The sequence below is a fragment of the Ovis canadensis genome, chromosome 20 (genome assembly GCF_042477335.2).
Source record: "Ovis canadensis isolate MfBH-ARS-UI-01 breed Bighorn chromosome 20, ARS-UI_OviCan_v2, whole genome shotgun sequence".
Classification (NCBI taxonomy): domain Eukaryota; kingdom Metazoa; phylum Chordata; class Mammalia; order Artiodactyla; family Bovidae; genus Ovis; species Ovis canadensis.
In genome coordinates this window covers 28183433-28200294 of record NC_091264.1, presented here as the reverse complement: position 1 = coordinate 28200294, position 16862 = coordinate 28183433, and the positions used below count along the sequence as shown (strand labels likewise).

The window sequence follows — 16862 nt, the reverse complement described above, 5'->3', positions numbered from 1 at the left end:
TTTGTTTTGTTTTTTGGTAGAATCTTTGGGGCTTTCTATGTATAACAACACGTCATCTGAAAACATTGACAATTTCACTTTTTTTTTTTTCCCAATTTGGATGCCTTTTTTTTTTTTTTTTTAATTCAAGACCCATTTGTTCTCTAATTTTGCCAACATGGGAACATCCTTCCACGCAAGATCTTACAGCTTCTCCAACTACCCAGCTGGAGAATTTTAGGATGAGGACCCCAAGGGGTGCCTGCTGGGCTGTTGTCACTGGAGATAGGACCCCTGCTGCCACCACCACTGCCCCCCTTCCCCAATTCTGTCCTCTCCACTAGACTTTCTGTCATCTTTAGTTTCCCAGGAGTTTTTCAGATTCCAAACGGCCTTTGCTCATACTTCTGTACGTGCCTGCTCTCTCAGCCCTGTTGATCCACACCAAAGGGCTAGACGTGCAGGCGTGCATAGGACACACACATCTATTTCTCAGCACACCAACATTCCACACAAAACTATCTTATACGCCTTCAGATTCTTCTTCATCAGAGGACATTCCCAAGGCCATGACTTTCTCTAGCTCTGCACTGCCCTTGTGGGCAGACTAGACATTTGTGGTCACCAGGCCATGTGAGTCAGGCAGCACCCCCAGATAACTGAGGATCGTACCCTGAAGCTCCTCAGCAGGATCCCCATCTTGGGTTGGAGGCCTTATAACAGCAGCACAGTTCTGGAACATTCTGTCCTGAAGCGAGACCTGGAGTGACCAGAGCCATATCTACAGGTCTTACTCTTGCTGACCAGCCTCACAGGACCAAGTTGGGCCAAAGGACCTTGATCTAGGTCTGGATGCCTTTTATTTCTTTTTCTTGCCAAAGTGCTCTGGCTTTGGGTGTGTGCTTTTGACAAATTCATAAATTCACTCACTCCATTTCACAAATGTTTGAATGTTTGCTATATAACACACACTGGGGTTATGTCAGCAAACAGTCCAGACTCCGCAGCTGTCATCATTTTAGTGTTTTATATTAGAAGGAATTTAGTACCAGGAAGAAAATAAGACCAACAAGGAGGATAAGGAGTGTGTGTGTTTACGTGTCTGTGTGTATGTGGGAGGGGGTGTTGCATTTTAAATGTTTGGGAGTATGAAACAGGTCAAGTGTTTCCTGTAGAGTCATAGCGTGTTTGTGGGGAGGGGTATGCACAGGGTTGCTCTTTCCTTGATATGGAGGGCTGGGGGTGGGTTGGAGGGGCGCTCTCACCAGGGCAGGTGAGACTGAAATGAGAGGGAGGAGTCATGCACGCCTTATTGACTGGTTTAGTTCCTGATATCCTCTGACTCTCTACAGCCTCCCCAGTCCCTTTCTAATGGCCTTTCCCCTGTCTTACAGGAAGGTGTGTGAGACAGAGACGGAATCAGGTGTTGTTGGCAGAAACATGAGCAAATGAAAATTGGCTTATAAGGAAAATAGCAATAGTAATAACTTCCTGGCCCCAGTCATTTGGTACACACTGATTTTAGTTCATACACCAGCACTAGTAAGAAACGTGAGGCCATGAGACCACAACCTCTGTGGGCATACGGGGCGCGCATCTGCCCCTGGCTGTGGCCTGGGGCTGGGGGAAAAGAGCGCATGAGATCGGGAGCTGGTTCCAGCGCGCACCTAGCGGTGACTCTGGGGCCCGCCACCCGCCCTGCGCGGGGCGGGGCCTGCACGGGGGCGGGCCCTCGGCAGCCCCTCCTCCAGGGCCGAGAGCTACAGGCCCTTGTAAAAGAGGCTCCCCGAGGCGGGCGCGGTGCTCACTGCTGTGGCGCGCGGAGGAGTGGTGCACGTGGCTCCGGGAGCTCTGCCCCGGGTTCCCTCAGCTCCTTTCCCTCCCGCGATCGGGGGCCCTCCCCCGGCCCCTTTTGTGTCCGCCCACCCCTGGCGCGCGTGAGAAGGGTCCGCACAGTTCCCCCGCGCTCAGTGGACCAACTTGGAGCCGCAACTTTGTTGGTGGAGCTGCGCCGGGTTGAACGGAGCACTGCGCATGCGGAGCTCCAAATTCAAACAGCTGTTTCCAGGGGCTGGAGAGCGGGTGGGACTGGGAGTCGCTGGGGCTAGGGGAGGCTTTCTCCAGGAGGCGGCCTCTCGGGAGCCATGGTTGACCGGGGCCCTCTGCTTACCTCGGCCATTATCTTTTACCTGGCCATCGGGGCGGCGATCTTCGAGGTGCTAGAGGAGCCGTATTGGAAAGAGGCCAAGACAAGCTACTATACCCAGAAAGTGCATCTGCTCAAGGAGTTCCCGTGCCTGGGCAAGGATGGTCTGGACAAGATCCTGCAGGTGAGCCGGAGGTTTAGGAGTGCTGAAGGGGAGCCCCTCGCAACTTTGGATGACCCTCACTCTCTGTGGGTGGTCCTGGGGGATGATCGGTGAGGATATCTCACCGTGAGTCTGACCACTGGAATCCGTCGTTCACCCATGGACACAGGAATCAATGCACGCGCGCGGAGGCTCTTTGGAACCCAGTTTGTGCCGAGAGAGAACTTAGGCTTGACCCGCGGGTGAACTAGGGCCCGAGGTGGCTCGGTGTGGGTGCGCGGGTACCTCCCTGGTTGGAGGAGGCTGTGGGGCGGATAAGGGCGTTTATCTTCCCTTGGAGACGCTCCCAGAGTTCGGGGCACCCCCTGGCGTCTCCACCTCCCAGCTCCCGCGCCAGACCGGCACCCCGCCGGCTCTTTTTCGGCTTTTCTTCACCAGCCCGGGGGAATGGCGCCAGGCTCCCTCGTCCCTCGCAGGGCTCGGGATTAGGGGGCGGTCGGGGCTCTGTCGGGCCTGACCCCCTCCGGGATGCGGGCTGGTGGCTGGAACGCTGGAGACTCGCGCAGGCTTCCGGGAAGGCTTATCTCGTGGAGACATCCCCGAAGGGCTTGGAGTTCAACTTTGTGAAAGTAACCAGTGGAACAAAAGGACAGCACCCGGGGCGTCCCTTTTCGAGGGTGGGGGAAGGGAGGAGAGGTTGTGCAGAATGGGAGGTGGAGGGAGAGTTTCTCCTCCGTGTTGGGGTAGATTTCGTGTGTACTATAGTTGACATTAATCTCACTGGGATAAACTGCGGGGCTTGTTTGGGGACCGAAGGCCTGTACCCCAGTTTCTCGAAGGTTCTTAGCTTCAGCCGTTCACCCTGCTTGGCCTACCGTAATGGCCTCCCTCCAATGGAACCACCAGACCTGGGTAAGAGCCGGTGAAGGCTCTAGGTGGTGAGGTGGAGTGCAGATACTGTCCAAGGTGTGACATTTCTCTTGGGGTAAAAGAGGTCAGAAAGGAACTTTGATGAGGAACGATGTTTAATCTACGTTGCCTCTCCAATCCTCTATGGCTGTATAGTTGCCTCTCATTTTTCCGGGGGCAGTGTCCCTGTATGTAAAATGGGAAGGAACCCGTCTTCACGTGTCTTTCCTGCTCTGCTCTGTTGGAAGGTTGAAAGCATTAGAAAGCATGACAATGTCTTGCCTGTGGATTCCCCTTTTTGTCCTCAAATCGATGGACACCTATATACCCCTGGTGAGCTTATAGGTGCCTGCTGGCAGCTGGTCAAATAGATTTGTCCTCTTAGGAGCCAGTGAAAAGTTTAGGTTAGAAGGTTGGGTGTTGGATTTTAGTGGCAGTCTCCTGTCTAGGAGCAGTTTCCGGGGCTGGGGGCTGTTGGGAGATGAGTTTGGTGGGAGGATGGGCTTCAGGAGGGAGCTGGGTGATCTCACCCCTAAAGCAGATCTGGGTGGCTGTGCCTTCCTTGGGATGGGTGTCTGCCCCTTCCTTGGGATGGGGGTCTGCCCAGTGTGTGCGTGTTGGGGAGAGGGGGGGTCACTTTATAATTTCCCTTGAGGAAACAATTCCTCTGGAGAAGAGTTGTTGTTTACTTTGCTCCAGGGCTTTGTTTAGAGGGGGAGGAAGGCAGGCGGGGACGATAAAGAATCGAGCTGCCCTCGAAGTGTTTCCCTCTCTGCGGCTCCTCCGCCACTGCAGGGGAAGGAAGGAAAGAATTCAAGGCTGAATGTGGGAAAATAAACTTCAAAACACGAGGAGTAGAGAAAGGAGGGGTGGTGGTCCGGGTGAGGCACCCGGGTGCAGCTGGTGGTTATAGCTTTGGAGGTTAGACAGCTTTCTTAAGGTGCTGGAGCAAACAAGAAGTCTGACATTTTTGAGGTCCTTTTAAACCCACCAGCAATTAGCATTCCCCTATCCCCCTCTCCCAAATCCAGCAGGTAACTTTAGGAGAAAGATTTGGGCCTCAGGCTAGTTTGATTGGGACATACTTATAGACAGGCCAGCCTCTCAAGCCATATCGAATATGGCAAGTCCTCTCCCTTCATAGGAAAAACCCCAGAAATGAGAATGGACCAGTGGAAGCGTTATCCCAGCATTGCTTTCCGTCCACAGAAACCTGCCTGGCATTGCTCTCTGATCTGGGACTTGGGGCACTGCTTCAGGTCTCAGGAAATTGGTTTAAGGAAAAATGAAAATTCAAAAATCTTCTTACCCTGCTAGCTGCTCTGGCATTTTCCACCTGAGTTCTGTGTTTTTATCAAGTTCAGAATAATCACCTTTGTAATCCTAACAGAGTCCCTGGTTAGGAATTCCTGGGGTGGGGGCCAACCCCCTGCCCCAAGGGCTGTTGGAAGGGAGGGGGAGGTACAACCTGGTTTGAGGGTTTTCTTAGAGTGGGAATTTTGTGTATTCTTTCAAAGAGGGAAAGGGAGTTAAGGCACCCTTCTTTAGATCTTTGGAAATAGTCCCTGAGTTGTCAGTTGCTTCCTCCCTCTGCATGCTGTGGTTGAACTGAGGTGGAGGAGGCTGACTTTCAAACGCTCTGTGCCACACTGGCCCCAGGCCACGTGGTCGCCCTCCTTCCAGCCTTCGGAACCATCTTGAACCCTTGCTCTCAAGCCTGCTCCTCCAGCTGCTGGGTGAGCCTCTTCCTAAATTGCAGAGGCTCCCACAAGAGGAATTGGCATTGGCTGAGCACCTGGCATGTTGGGCGTTGTGGGCGGCAATCAGGATTTTACGAGAGAGGCCCTAAGCTGGTTTTGCCATCTGGCTTCGCCATTTACCCATCAAACCATTTGACTTGGCCTCTCTTTCCTCACCTGCAAAGTGAGCTTTGAATAAGGTTTGAGTCTGGCGAGGGTCGAATAGATGGAAGCATCAGGCATTGGGTGTGTGCAGGTGTAACTGAAAACACCGAGCCTTGCATCGCTGCACAACTGAGGACGCAGTGACCAGGGCAACCTGCTAGGTCCTTTACCTGCCTTAGTCAGGTACTCTTTATAGCACCCTTCAGTGTTCAGATAAGGAAGCTGAAGCTCAAGAGAATGACCAGGAGGGCACACACAGACTTGGCTAAGACCTGGACATCTGCCACCAGAGCCTGCTCCTTGTCCATACACCCTTGCCCTCCCCCTTAGGCATGTGAAGCTGTTGGTATGTCGGTGAGCTTAATAAATTGGTTCTGCTGGACTCTGGTCGGCTGGGAAATTCTATTTTCTATTTCCCCTTGAACAGGCATGGGCACGCAGGCGTCTCCTGTGTTGTGCCTGGCTGAGTCGGCACCTCCTCCCTTACAGCAGCCGTCCACCCCACCCCGCTTCTCCTTGAGAAGCACAGAAAAACCAGAGGGTTGGGATGCCGGGCAGGAATGAACCTTTCTCAACCTTCAACTCTGCAGCGATCCTAAACAGGAAGGTTTTCCAGGGCTGACTGTGTGCCAGGACTCTGAATAAGCACTTTACTTACACTCTGATCTTAATCTAGTCTTCCCTTTTCAATCAAGATGAAGACTTGAAAAGATGATGTAATTTGCCCAGGTTCTTACAGTACAGGGTCAGGTTTCAAACTGAAGTGAAATTGAAGTATATTGCAGAGTATATGGGAATTAGCCAACAAGTGTTTATTAAGTGCCTGCGGTGTGTGCGGCAGTGGGCAAAGCACTGGGAATGCAAGGATGAATTAGACACAGCCAGGCTCAGACTGGCCTGCTGGGGAGAAGGATGGAAAAATCCACCTTGACAAGACAGTGAGCCAGGGCCCCCAGGTCCAGCCTGACTTTAGCGGGGGCGGGGGGGGGGTGCCACTCAGGAGGAGATGCCCTCCAGCCAGAGTGGGATCTTGATCATTATATGTGTTTTTTTATTGTTTGTTTTCTGACAGCGCCTTACCCCACAGCCTGGAGTAGGAAATGGCAACCTACTCTGGTATTCTTGCCTGGAAAATCCCATGGACAGGGAAGCCTGGTGGGCTGCAACCTGTGGGGTCCCAAAGATTGGGACCCAACTGAGTGACTGAACACACCCCACGGCATGCAGGATCTTAGTTCCCCAACCAGGGATCGAACCCGTTCCCCCTGCAGTGGAAGCACAGAATCCTAACCCCTGGGCCACCTGGGAATTCCCAAGAGTGGGAATAGGGAATTTATGAGGGTGTCAGAGAAGAGGGCGTCGGGATGAGATCAGTGGACGGTATCACTGATGCGATGAACATAAACTTGGGCAAACTTCAGGAGATGGTGAGGGACAGGGAGGCCTGGCGTGCTGCAGTCCGTGGGGTCGCAGACAGTCAGACAGGACTGGATAACTGAACACCAACAGCAAAGCAGGAGAAGAGCGGGAAGAGGATCCTAGCAGAGGGCCAGGAGGGAGACCACAGGCTTCACAATGTGGCTCTTGGGGATCCTTTGTTTCCTGGGGGTGCAGGGGTCACCCCAAGCCCTGCCTTCTGCTGGGGCCCCATCCTAACCAAGTATTCTTGGACTGCTCACAGAGCTGACCTGTTCCTGGAAGCCTCTTGGATCCCACCGACCTCCTTACCTGCCTTGTCCTCTTCCGAGGTTTTCTGTCTGCCCAGTCGCTCTCCTTTTATCTTCTGGGCCCTTCACACTCCCCCACACATATTCTGGTCCATAGAGTAAGGCTGATTCCAACATTGAGATTCTGACACCAATCTTCCTCCTAAAAGTTTAAAAAAATTTAACTACGAATCATGTAAAATTACATCTGACCAAATGCTCAGACTGGGCACATGACTTGAATTTGGTGGTGGGGGGCGGGGGGAAACTAGGGTTAACATGAAAGCCTCTTTTGTTTCAAGCCTTGTTGGAAATTGTAAAGCGCACTGGTCCACTTAACTGCCTTTGTAAGTTAAAGGAGCACAATCGATCTTTTGATTATCCAGGATCACAGAAGCCTCTGGGTCATTCAATCGAAACAACTCTCACCGTCTAGGAGTGCAGAAGTGGGAAGTGGAGAGGTTGGGTTTTTTTGAGAGCAAACAGAAGAGGTTCCTTCCTAAAGGCTCTCGTTTTCTTATTTTTGTTGAGCTCAACATCAAGGGCAGCCAAAACAACAACAACAAAAAATTCTCAGATTGATAAATCTGCTTTCGTTACCTACTCTGGTTAGAATTTTTACAGTTAAGGTGAATTTTTATTGAATCGTTTTGAGTTTTACTAGAGCCCTTAGGATGACTACAGATGGCATAGTAATAGAGGCTTATTGAAGGCAGAGATTAGCAAGTGTTGAAAGGTTCTCGTGAGGGTGGGGGGAGTCCTGTAGGAGGGGGACACAAGGGAGGTGATGACTGCGGCTTCTAAGTGTTTTCCTGGGGTTTTGCCCTATTTATAGTCTGGCGTTTAAAAGAAACACAGTCCTCCGGTTTTGGAGGCTGTGCTTGGCTGGCTCTGACCTCAGGCCAAGAGCTTTCATCTTGAACTTGGTTGTTTGCTGTTAGATTGGCCTCAGCCTTTGAACTCCATGTGTGTGGTGAGGGGGCGGGGGAAGCAGGGGCAGGGAAGTACAAGGCTTTGGGGAACAGGGAAGCCAGGCTCCTGAGACGGAACCTCGAAGAGAGTCTTTGTACAAACTGAGATGCTAGAGCCGAGTAGAACCACGAGTGGCCTCCATCACTGGGATGATAGAGAGAGGCCCAGTGAGGCAGGTGATCGTAGGAGAGCATGAAATAGCATGTGAACACCTCCAGATGTTCCTTGGAAGGAGTGGAGAAGATAGAGGTGAATCCCCTTGGAGATTTTTGCTGAGAGTCCCTCCGGACCCCTGGAATAAATGGGGGAGCCCTGACCTCCTCCTTCTCCCCAAGGATGCGTTGACACGGATAAGAGGGCCTGCTGCTCTCGGCAGGCATCTTTGTCCACGTGCCACTTGGCTCATCGGTGTGGGCCCCTTACTGTTGCTGAAAGAGTCACCACCCAAGCTGTGTGTCTGTTGGCGGCCCCTGCATGCATGGCATTATATCACCTTCACAGGTTGCTTATTGGAAACAGGGCTTGACACGCGGCAAGGCTCATTAAGTGTTAGCTGCCGCTGCCGCCGAACTCCTAAATGCCACTTCTACGTGATGCCCCTTCCATACCCCAGTGTAGAGGGCACGGAGTCAGATCTTCATAGAGCAGAAGAAAGGGCAACTGACTTTCTTTTCTTTTAATTATAGTGAAAAGCACATACCAAAGTATACCCTTTGTACCTTTTTCCTGAGTGCTGTTGAGTAGTGTTACGTGTATTCACGTTACTGTGAAACACGGCAAAACTGAAACTCTAGACCTGGTAAACAGCTCTCCTTCCCCCCACCTCCCGCCTCTCCCCAGGGCTGTGTGACTACCATTTTACTTTCTGTTTCTGTGAATTTGGCTACTCTAGATAGCTTACAAGTGGAATTGTATAGTGTTTGTATTTTGGTTTAAAATGGTACAGCCACTATGGGAGACAGTGTAGAGATTCCTCAAAAAATTAAAAATAGACTGCCAGGTGTGTGTGTTTTCCTGGCTCAGCAGTATCTATTTCTTTGCAATTCAGTGGACTGAAGCTTGCCAGGCTCCCCCAGGCAAAAATACTGGAGTGGGTTGCCATAACTTCTTCCAGGGGATTTCCAGACCCAGGGATCGAACCTGGGTTTCCTGCATTGCAGGCAAATTCTTTACTGTCTGAGCCACCAGGGAAGGCCACATGATCCAGCAATTCCACGTCTGGGTGAACCACCTTTGTATTTATTTATTTATTTGAAGATTTTTGGGGGGAGGGGGGATGTGGACCATTCATCTTTATTGACTTTGTTCCAGTATTGCTTCTGTTTTATGCTTTTTATTTTTTTTTCCCGGCTAGGAGTCCTGCAGAGTCTTAGCTCCCCAACTAGGGATTGAACTCGCTCTCCCTGCATTGGAAGTTGAAGTCTTAACCACTGGATGGCCAGGGAAGTCCCTCCGCCACCCTTGTGAAAAAGCTAGAGAGAGGGCAGGATGGAGGGTCTGTTTTCATTGCAGCCCTCCTCGGGGAGGTGTGAAACTGCCTGATGGTTCTGGGCTGCAGCCATAGGACAGAGGGGTGAGGGTCAGATGACCAGGCTGTCTGGGTTGAGCCAAAGAATTTGAACTCACCAAATTTTTGCAATTTTCCAGTAAGGGAGTCAACAGCATTTCAGAAAGATTCCTCTTCCTTCAACAGCTGTTTGTAACTTAAAAGAAGTGGAGCATTCTGTTCTAAACTAACGTTTCTGCGGGCTGAGGCTTTTACCCCCTCGGTGTTCTGATAAAGATGTCTCCTCCCTCTCTTCTGATGTGAGGGAGTGTGGTTTTTTCCACCAAAGCCCACAGAGCTCACAGCCCCATAAAAGAGCCCACCCACACTCCCTTACACCCAGCTTGCAGTTAGGGTACCTCTCTCTCCCTTCCTTGTTGGTCCAGGTCTGGGTCCCCTCCATTCATGACGCCTTAGTTGCCTTTTTCGGTAATCGTAGGGGGTGGGGTGCTCCAGCTCTGTATAGCTGCCTGAGGTGTCTCGCCTTTTTGTGAGCAATTCATCTGACACCCCAAACTTCAGAAACCTGGGCAGAGTTGGGGGATCACAGGGGGACCCCTGCCTGCCAGCTGTCACTTTGGTGTGACAGAAACCTCACTTCGAAGCCTCAGAAACTAGATGGGGCTTAGCCCTCTGGAGCTCTGTCTAGCTGGGGAGAGAAACAGGGCTGTAGTGCTGAAATGAGGGGAAATATAGTCCTGGTGCCAAGTGATGGGTTGCAGATGGTGAGGCTGGAGAGATGGACGAGGGTCAGGGGGCCTCGGAGGAGGCAGTTCCTGTTTCCTGAGGCCTGCCTGTAGAGCCCTGTGGCCTGCGGTGGGGAGGGGTCTGGCTCTGAGCAAAACGTTGCACCTGCCCTCAGGGAGCCCCTACTCTAGAGAAAGACAGGTAAAGAGGTTGCTACCTGAGTGGTGTTCATAGGTGCAGCTGGAGGTCCCAGGCGTGTACTGTTGAGAGGTGAATTTCTGCTCTTGAACTTAAAGTGGAGGGGGGAGCATTGAGGTGGGCAGAAGCGATGAGTGGAGTGGGCTGCAGCCCCCGTGAACTTTCTGCCAAATACCTGCCAGGTGCCAGCCTGGTTCTTACCTGATCTCATTGAACCTGTCCTGTGGGTTAGGTGTTATTGCTCTGCTGAGGTCAGGGGATTTGCCCAGGGCGGCATGGTTAGCTAGAGGCTGAGAGTCACCCTGCCTTGCTGATTTCAGAGCCTTGGACCTGAAGGGAGGTAGAGTCAGGAGGTGGAAGTGATGGGAGTGGGCAGGGATCGGGGCCCGGGCTGCGGATGATTCCACCTAGCAGTTGCTGAGCACTTGCTTCCCACTGGCAGTGGGAAAGGTTTGTGTGCATCATCTCATAGTCCTGGGGCAACCCTCTGCTGGAGGGTTAGCAACCCCACCTTAGGGCAAGAGCAACAGAGTGGCTCCTCCAACTTCACTCTTTTGCCCGAGGCTGTACAGCTAGGAGGTGGGAGAATGTGGATTTGAACCCAGAGCCCACACTATGAAACATACAAAAACAAGGAGCAAAGGCCCGGAGGTGGGAAAGTATGGGGTATGTGTGGTGGCTGCAGAACCCTAGGGTGCATCGGGAAGTTCTCTGTGTAATTGGCTGAATACTTAGCCACGTGACTTTGAGCAAGTCAGTCTCCTAATCTGTGAAATGGGACTACAGTATAGTATTGCCCTCATTCCTGCAGAATCCATGTAAACACACTTGACCGGCCCAAGCAACTGGTGATTTCCTCTGTTAGCTGCTGCTCTTGTTACCCAAAGCTCGGCCTCTCTGTACACCAGTCCTGAATCAAATCCCAGAGACAGTATTGGCTGAAGTAGAAACGGATAGCTTTATTGTGTTTTGCCAGGCAAAGGGAAACACACTGGGCTTCTGCCTTGAAAAAAATAGATGTTTCTTGAAAAAATGGGTGTCTCTCATCAAAGAGCTTGATGAGGGTTTAGAATAGTGAGTCCAAAGTGGGGTCTCTTTGGGATTAGAGTGTGCAGAGTTTCGGGTGGTCAACTCCTAATATTGATAAGTTTCTCTGGTCCCTTTAATCTTGCCTCAGGTGGTTTCTTGGCTGCTCCTTCCCTGATTAGCCGCCCTTTGGAACTCGGGGAAGGTCACAGAGGCTGGAGTCTTGCCTACAAGAAATGGGGGACAGAAAGGTGTCCAAGCCTAGGAGCCCCACAGGGCCGTACTCTGTTTGACTCTGGCACCTCCATCTCTGGGCTAGGGGCTGTTCCCAATGCCTACTTCAGGCCCCGCCATGTATTGAGCTCCCAACCTGGAGATGGAGACACGGATGATAAAGCCCACCAGAACTCCTGGTGGAGTCACCCACCATTTTTCATTTCCTGCAGACTCATCCACCTCCCAGGAGAAAAGGAAGGTGTATCGCCTCTTGCCTTCCAGCAGAGCCCTGCCTCCTCCTCTGGAGAAAGGGGACGAGTCCTGGGAGGATCCTGGGTCCAGATGACCTCACGGCTGACATCCCTGGAGGGTTGGTCACACCGGATGTGGGGTCTAAGTTGTGCCCTCCTTGGGGTCAGACACCACCCACCTCCCCTCTCCATGGGTCCTTGATAGCCAGGTCCCGCTGGCTGGCTTTGAAGTGTGCATTCTGTTTTTCCCCTTCTCTCTAAATATTTGGGTTTCCTGCTGCAATATTTAGGCAGGGTTGTGTCCTTCTGGCTGGTGTCAGCTCCCATGGCACTCTGTAATCAGGCTGCCTGGCTGGCTCCTCCTGTTAGGCAGAGGCTTGCCCCCAAGCTCTGTGAGAAGTGTCGGGGTAGGGGGGACCCGGGGGCAGGGTCAGCCTGGCTCTTCCTGTAGCCTAGTGGCTGGTCCTGTGGGTTGCCTGGGGACTGGTAGGCCACAGCAGCTGCCAAGGACTCAGTGGAGCCCCTTCCTTTGCATGTGTGCCCAGTGCTTGGGGCCAGAGCTGGGGCTGGGAAGCCCTAGTCTGAACCGCTCGCTGTGAAGGGAATAGCTGGTTCTAACTTGAGTTCTGATTCTGCTGCAGTACTGGTTTGTGCTGTGTGACCCTGGTCAGATTTCACCTCTCTGGACTCTACTTCCCTGGACTCTGTATGTGTTAGTCGCTTAGTCGTGTCCAACTCTTTGCGACCCCATGGACTGTATAGCCTGCTGGGCTCCTCTGTCCATGGGATTCTCCATAGAAGAATACTGGAGTGAGTGGCCGTTTTCCTTCTCCAGTGGATCTTTACTGATCCAGGGATCGAACCTGGGTCTCCTGAATTTGCAGGCAGATTCTTTACTATCTGAGCGATAGGGAAGTTCCACTTTCTTGGAGTAAGTTCATCCATTCATTGAAGAAGGCTTGCTGCTGCTAAGTCGCGTCAGTTGTGTCCGACTCTGTGCGACCCCATAGACGGAAGCCCACCAGATTCCCCCGTCCCTGGGATTCTCCAGGCAAGAACACTGGAGTGGGTTGCCATTTCCTTCTCCAATGCATGAAAGTGAAAAGTGAAAGGGAAATCGTTCAGTCGTGTCCGACTCTTCGCGACCCCATGGACTGCAGCCTACCAGGCTCCTCCGTCCATGGAATTTTCCAGGCAAGAGTACTGGAGTGGGGTGCCATTGCAGGCCTCGTATATTAGGCCTAGCTGGACTGCACACTTCTCTGCTAGACTACACACTTCCCTGGTGGCTCAGACAGTAAGGAATCTGCCTGCAATGCAGGAGACCCGGGTTCGATCCTCATGAAGTCACAATGAGTTGGACATAGATGAGTGACTAACACACACATACCCAGCATAGACCGCAGGAGCCCCATGTGGGCAGGGCCCACACCCTGGTTCTAGCCTGGTAAGCGACTTGCTTGGAATCTGTTTGTGGGACCCCTGGGTGCCCAAGCAATGTACCTGGCTCTGGTTGGGAGGCAGAGAGCTGTGTGGGCCTTTGGGTTGGAAGTCTAGTCGCAAGGGACCCAACCTCCTACAAACTCAATGGCCATGAGTTTGAGCAAACTCTGGCAGATAGTGAAGGTCAGGGAAGCCTGGCGTGCTTCAAGTGCATGGGGTCGCAAAGAGTTGGATACGACTTAGCCATTGAACAACAACAAACCTCCTGCAAGGTCAAGGTGGTTACCTGGGTAAACCGAGCCAGGACAGGCTCTGGCCCCAGCGAGCAGAAGGGAGGCGGCTTTATCAAAATAAAGCTGCATGAGGTGGGGCCTCATTGCCTGGTGGTCAAGCATAGGCTTTCAAGTCACACAGCCTTCGAAAGCTGGACCCCGAGCCTCTGGCTTCATCAGAAAGTGATGGTTCCCATCTCGCTGGGCACAGAGACCACCCAAGGACACACGTGGAAGGTGCACTCCGATCTTTTCCCCTTTGAGGGACTTTACAAGACCAACAGCTCTGCCTCTCTGGATCTGTTTATCTGCAGGAGTCTCCTTATTCCTTTCCCCTGGGCTTCGCAAGACCCATCGTAGTGAGCAGGCCTAGCAGGCCTAGCAGGCCTGCCCTCCCCATGGGAGGTGATTTCTGCTTTCAAGGAACTTGAGACAGAGCGGAGACCCATTCCTTCCTCCGTGCGGATGTTTACCCAGTGTGTATGCAGGCCTGGTGGAAACCTGCTGCAAAGAGGATGAGCAGATCCTCCCGCCTGTCAGGGAGTGTCCCCAGACCCCGTGCCATGGAAACCACGGGGCACGTGGACATGCAGGGGGGCGGGGGGAGAAGCAGGGAAGAAGGAGGAAGGCATGACTGCAGCCTGCCCTGGGCCTTCTCTACCCCTCGCCCACCCCTCGGGGCTGAGCTGACTGGGATGTCGGCCCCAGGGGATGGAGCGGGACTGTTGCCCAGTGTTGCCTGCAGCACCTGGGTGACCTCTGGGGTTTGCATCCCCTGGCCCCACTGGGTTCCCATCCTTGGCCTTACTACGGGCTTCTGCACAGCCACTCCTCTGAGGTGCCTTCCTGTGACCTCTCTGAGGTCTGACTGGGAAATGTCATCCCCTTTGCTTGATGGGAAAACTGAGGCCTGGTGAGAAGCGTTCATTCATTTATTTATTCTGGCTGTGGTGGGTTTTCCTTGCCGCATGCAGACTTTCTGTAGTTGTGATGAGTGGGGTCTCCTCTTCATTGCGGTGCCCGGGTTTCTCATTGCAGTGGCTTCTCGTTGTGCAGCTCAGGTTCTAGGCTCACAGGCTTCAGTACTTGCAGCGTGTGGGCTCAGTAGGTGTGGTACACGGGCTTAATTGCTCCACAGCATGTGGGATCTTCCCTGATCAAGGATCGAACCTGTGTCCCCTGCATTGCAAGGCACATTCTTAACCACTGGACCACCAGCCTTTAAATCAAAGCCCTGAACAGCCTTTAAATCAAAAATCTTCATATGTGTTGGGTTGCAGAGCCTTTATTTCACTTACACTAACCTGGCCTGATTTCCTAACCTGCCCCACCCCAGTACACCCTTTCCTGGAGCGCCAGTTTCCCTACCCACTAGTGAGTTTTTCTGGAATAAAAAGCAGAGGTTCAAATTGTGGTCAACCCCCTCACCGCACAGGGTTTGGGGGGCCATCCAGAGCCTGGGGCAGAAATGACCTGATGCCTCGCTGGTCCTTCACAGGACCCTGCTCCCCAAGGGTTTGAGCCTAAGGAGGTGTTGTTGGCTGGTTTCTTGGAGGCTGGCGGGGATGAGGGAGGAGGAGGGTCTGGGCCTGTGTGCTCCTCCTGGCAGCAAGTCATAAAATGTGAAGCTATAGGGAGCTTAATGGTTATCTAACTAGCCTCCCTTTACAGTCCTGGAACCAAGGCCTTGGGAGGTTATGTAACTTTTCCAAGGTTACTGTGCTCTCTAGGGCGGGGCAGGTAGAATAAAGGAGTAGGTATTGCTAAGTGGGGCAGTTAGGGAAGGCTTCTTGGAGGCAGTGGCCTTGGGAAGTGGGAGGTGGTCACTGCTGCAGCGGTCAGGGATTCTGATAGAGTTGCATCAGGACCACCGACTCAGAAAACTTGTCATGGTTTCCCCCGCAGACTTAGACCACACGGGGGGAGCAGAGTCCAGAGCACATGGGCCACTGCAGAGACCTAGGCTCTGAGTCTGATCCTTGCCAAGAGCCAGGGTCCTTGCAGTGGCCCCAGAAGATCTAGACTCTGCTCCCTGTGGGGTCTTGCCTCTGTCTGGATCCCTATCCTTGATCCCTGCTGCAGACTGGAGGCCATGCCCCTAGGGTGAGGGGGCTGTCTAAAACCCTGCACGCTCACAGCACTTCTCAACCTTTACCAGGAACTCAGGTCTGTGTCCACTGATAACGTCAGTCACCTTGCAGGTGGGGGCAGAGAGAGGCGTTCCAGCCGTCACTCGACAGCAGGGACCGCAGCTGGCACCTGGTGAAGGAAGAGCAGGTGGGAGCCGACCCACACCGCAGGGACTCCCTACAGGGGGACCATAGGCGCTGTGCAAATTCATGTGCAGATAAGACAACTGAGGCAGAGGATTAAATAAGTCATTCCAGGTCACGCAAAAGCTAGTTAATCGGCCTGAACCCAAGCCTCTGGGTTCAGAGCCCCGCAGAGTTGCCCCGTTTAGACTCCGTGATGTCCTAAATCAGGGCCTCTTTTACCAGCTGTGCTGGGCCAGCAGCCCCTCCTAGAGACTGGCTTTCTCCTTGGATCCTGTTGGCTCTAGCCACCCCCTCCCCGCCCCCTCCACCCCAAAGCACACCGGGCTTGCTCACTGGCCCTTTGCTGGGCACCGCTCTCTTCAGCCTTTGTGGGTCCTGACATCGCTGTTTCCTGACCTGGTTTAGGTTTGTTCACCATTTGCAGTGTGAAAGGTTTGAGAGCAGGAGAAACCTGGGTTAGGTAAGTCAGTGCCACAGTTCAGGGCCAGTGCCGTCAGCTCCATCCCTGCTCCCAGCCCGCTCCCCTGGCATCCTTATGGACCTGTCAGGCCCTGACCCTTCACTGCAGGATTTGTGGGTCAGGGCACCCAGAGTCCAAGCTCTCAAGAAAAAAAATCAAAGACCTGGAAGAGGGAAGTACAGCTTGCCTCTTGGCGATGGGGTTCCTGTCTGAATCTCCCCAGCAGCTACAGCCACACTTGTGACTCGTCCCCCACTTGGCTTCCCCAGGGCTAATCCCTCCTGGGACTGTGGTCTCCCCCTGAGGAGGGGACAGCTCTTGCCTTGCCTTTCCCATCACCCGCTCAGATCTGCCTGCATGACTGGGGTCAGGCTGGCTATTTTGCGGCGAGCAGAGGACCCCCGGGGGTGGGTGAGCCCTCCATGGACGTGAGTGTTGGTTTTGGCTTGGGTGCCCCTTGTGTCTCATTCAAGGTTCTTGTTCCCCCCATGCCTCTGGGTGCAGGACAGCACCTGTTCAGACTCTCCGGAGGAGAAAGAACGGCAGCCACATGCCCTCCCCACAGCTCCTGTTCAAATAAAACTCTCTCGCCTGCCTCCCGGGTCGAGGAATGCATCCTGACAGTGTTAGCTTTGGATTTGTGCCCTGCACCGCGCCGCCCCCCCCAACCCCACCCCGCAGCATCCCGCCCCCTTTGGAGCAGTGGGT

The 16862-nt window shown here is 53.2% G+C and overlaps 1 protein-coding gene across 1 annotated transcript in view; it reads left to right on the top strand.

Moving 5' to 3' along the window:
* Positions 1–1751: 1751 nt before the first annotated feature.
* Positions 1752–16862, top strand: part of KCNK5 (potassium two pore domain channel subfamily K member 5) — a 41092-nt gene continuing 25981 nt past the window's right edge. Inside the window, exon 1 of the mRNA XM_069564320.1 lies at positions 1752–2309. Coding sequence (XP_069420421.1) covers positions 2124–2309 — 186 coding nt within the window. The 5' untranslated portion in view covers positions 1752–2123. The remainder of the gene's footprint in view (positions 2310–16862) is intronic.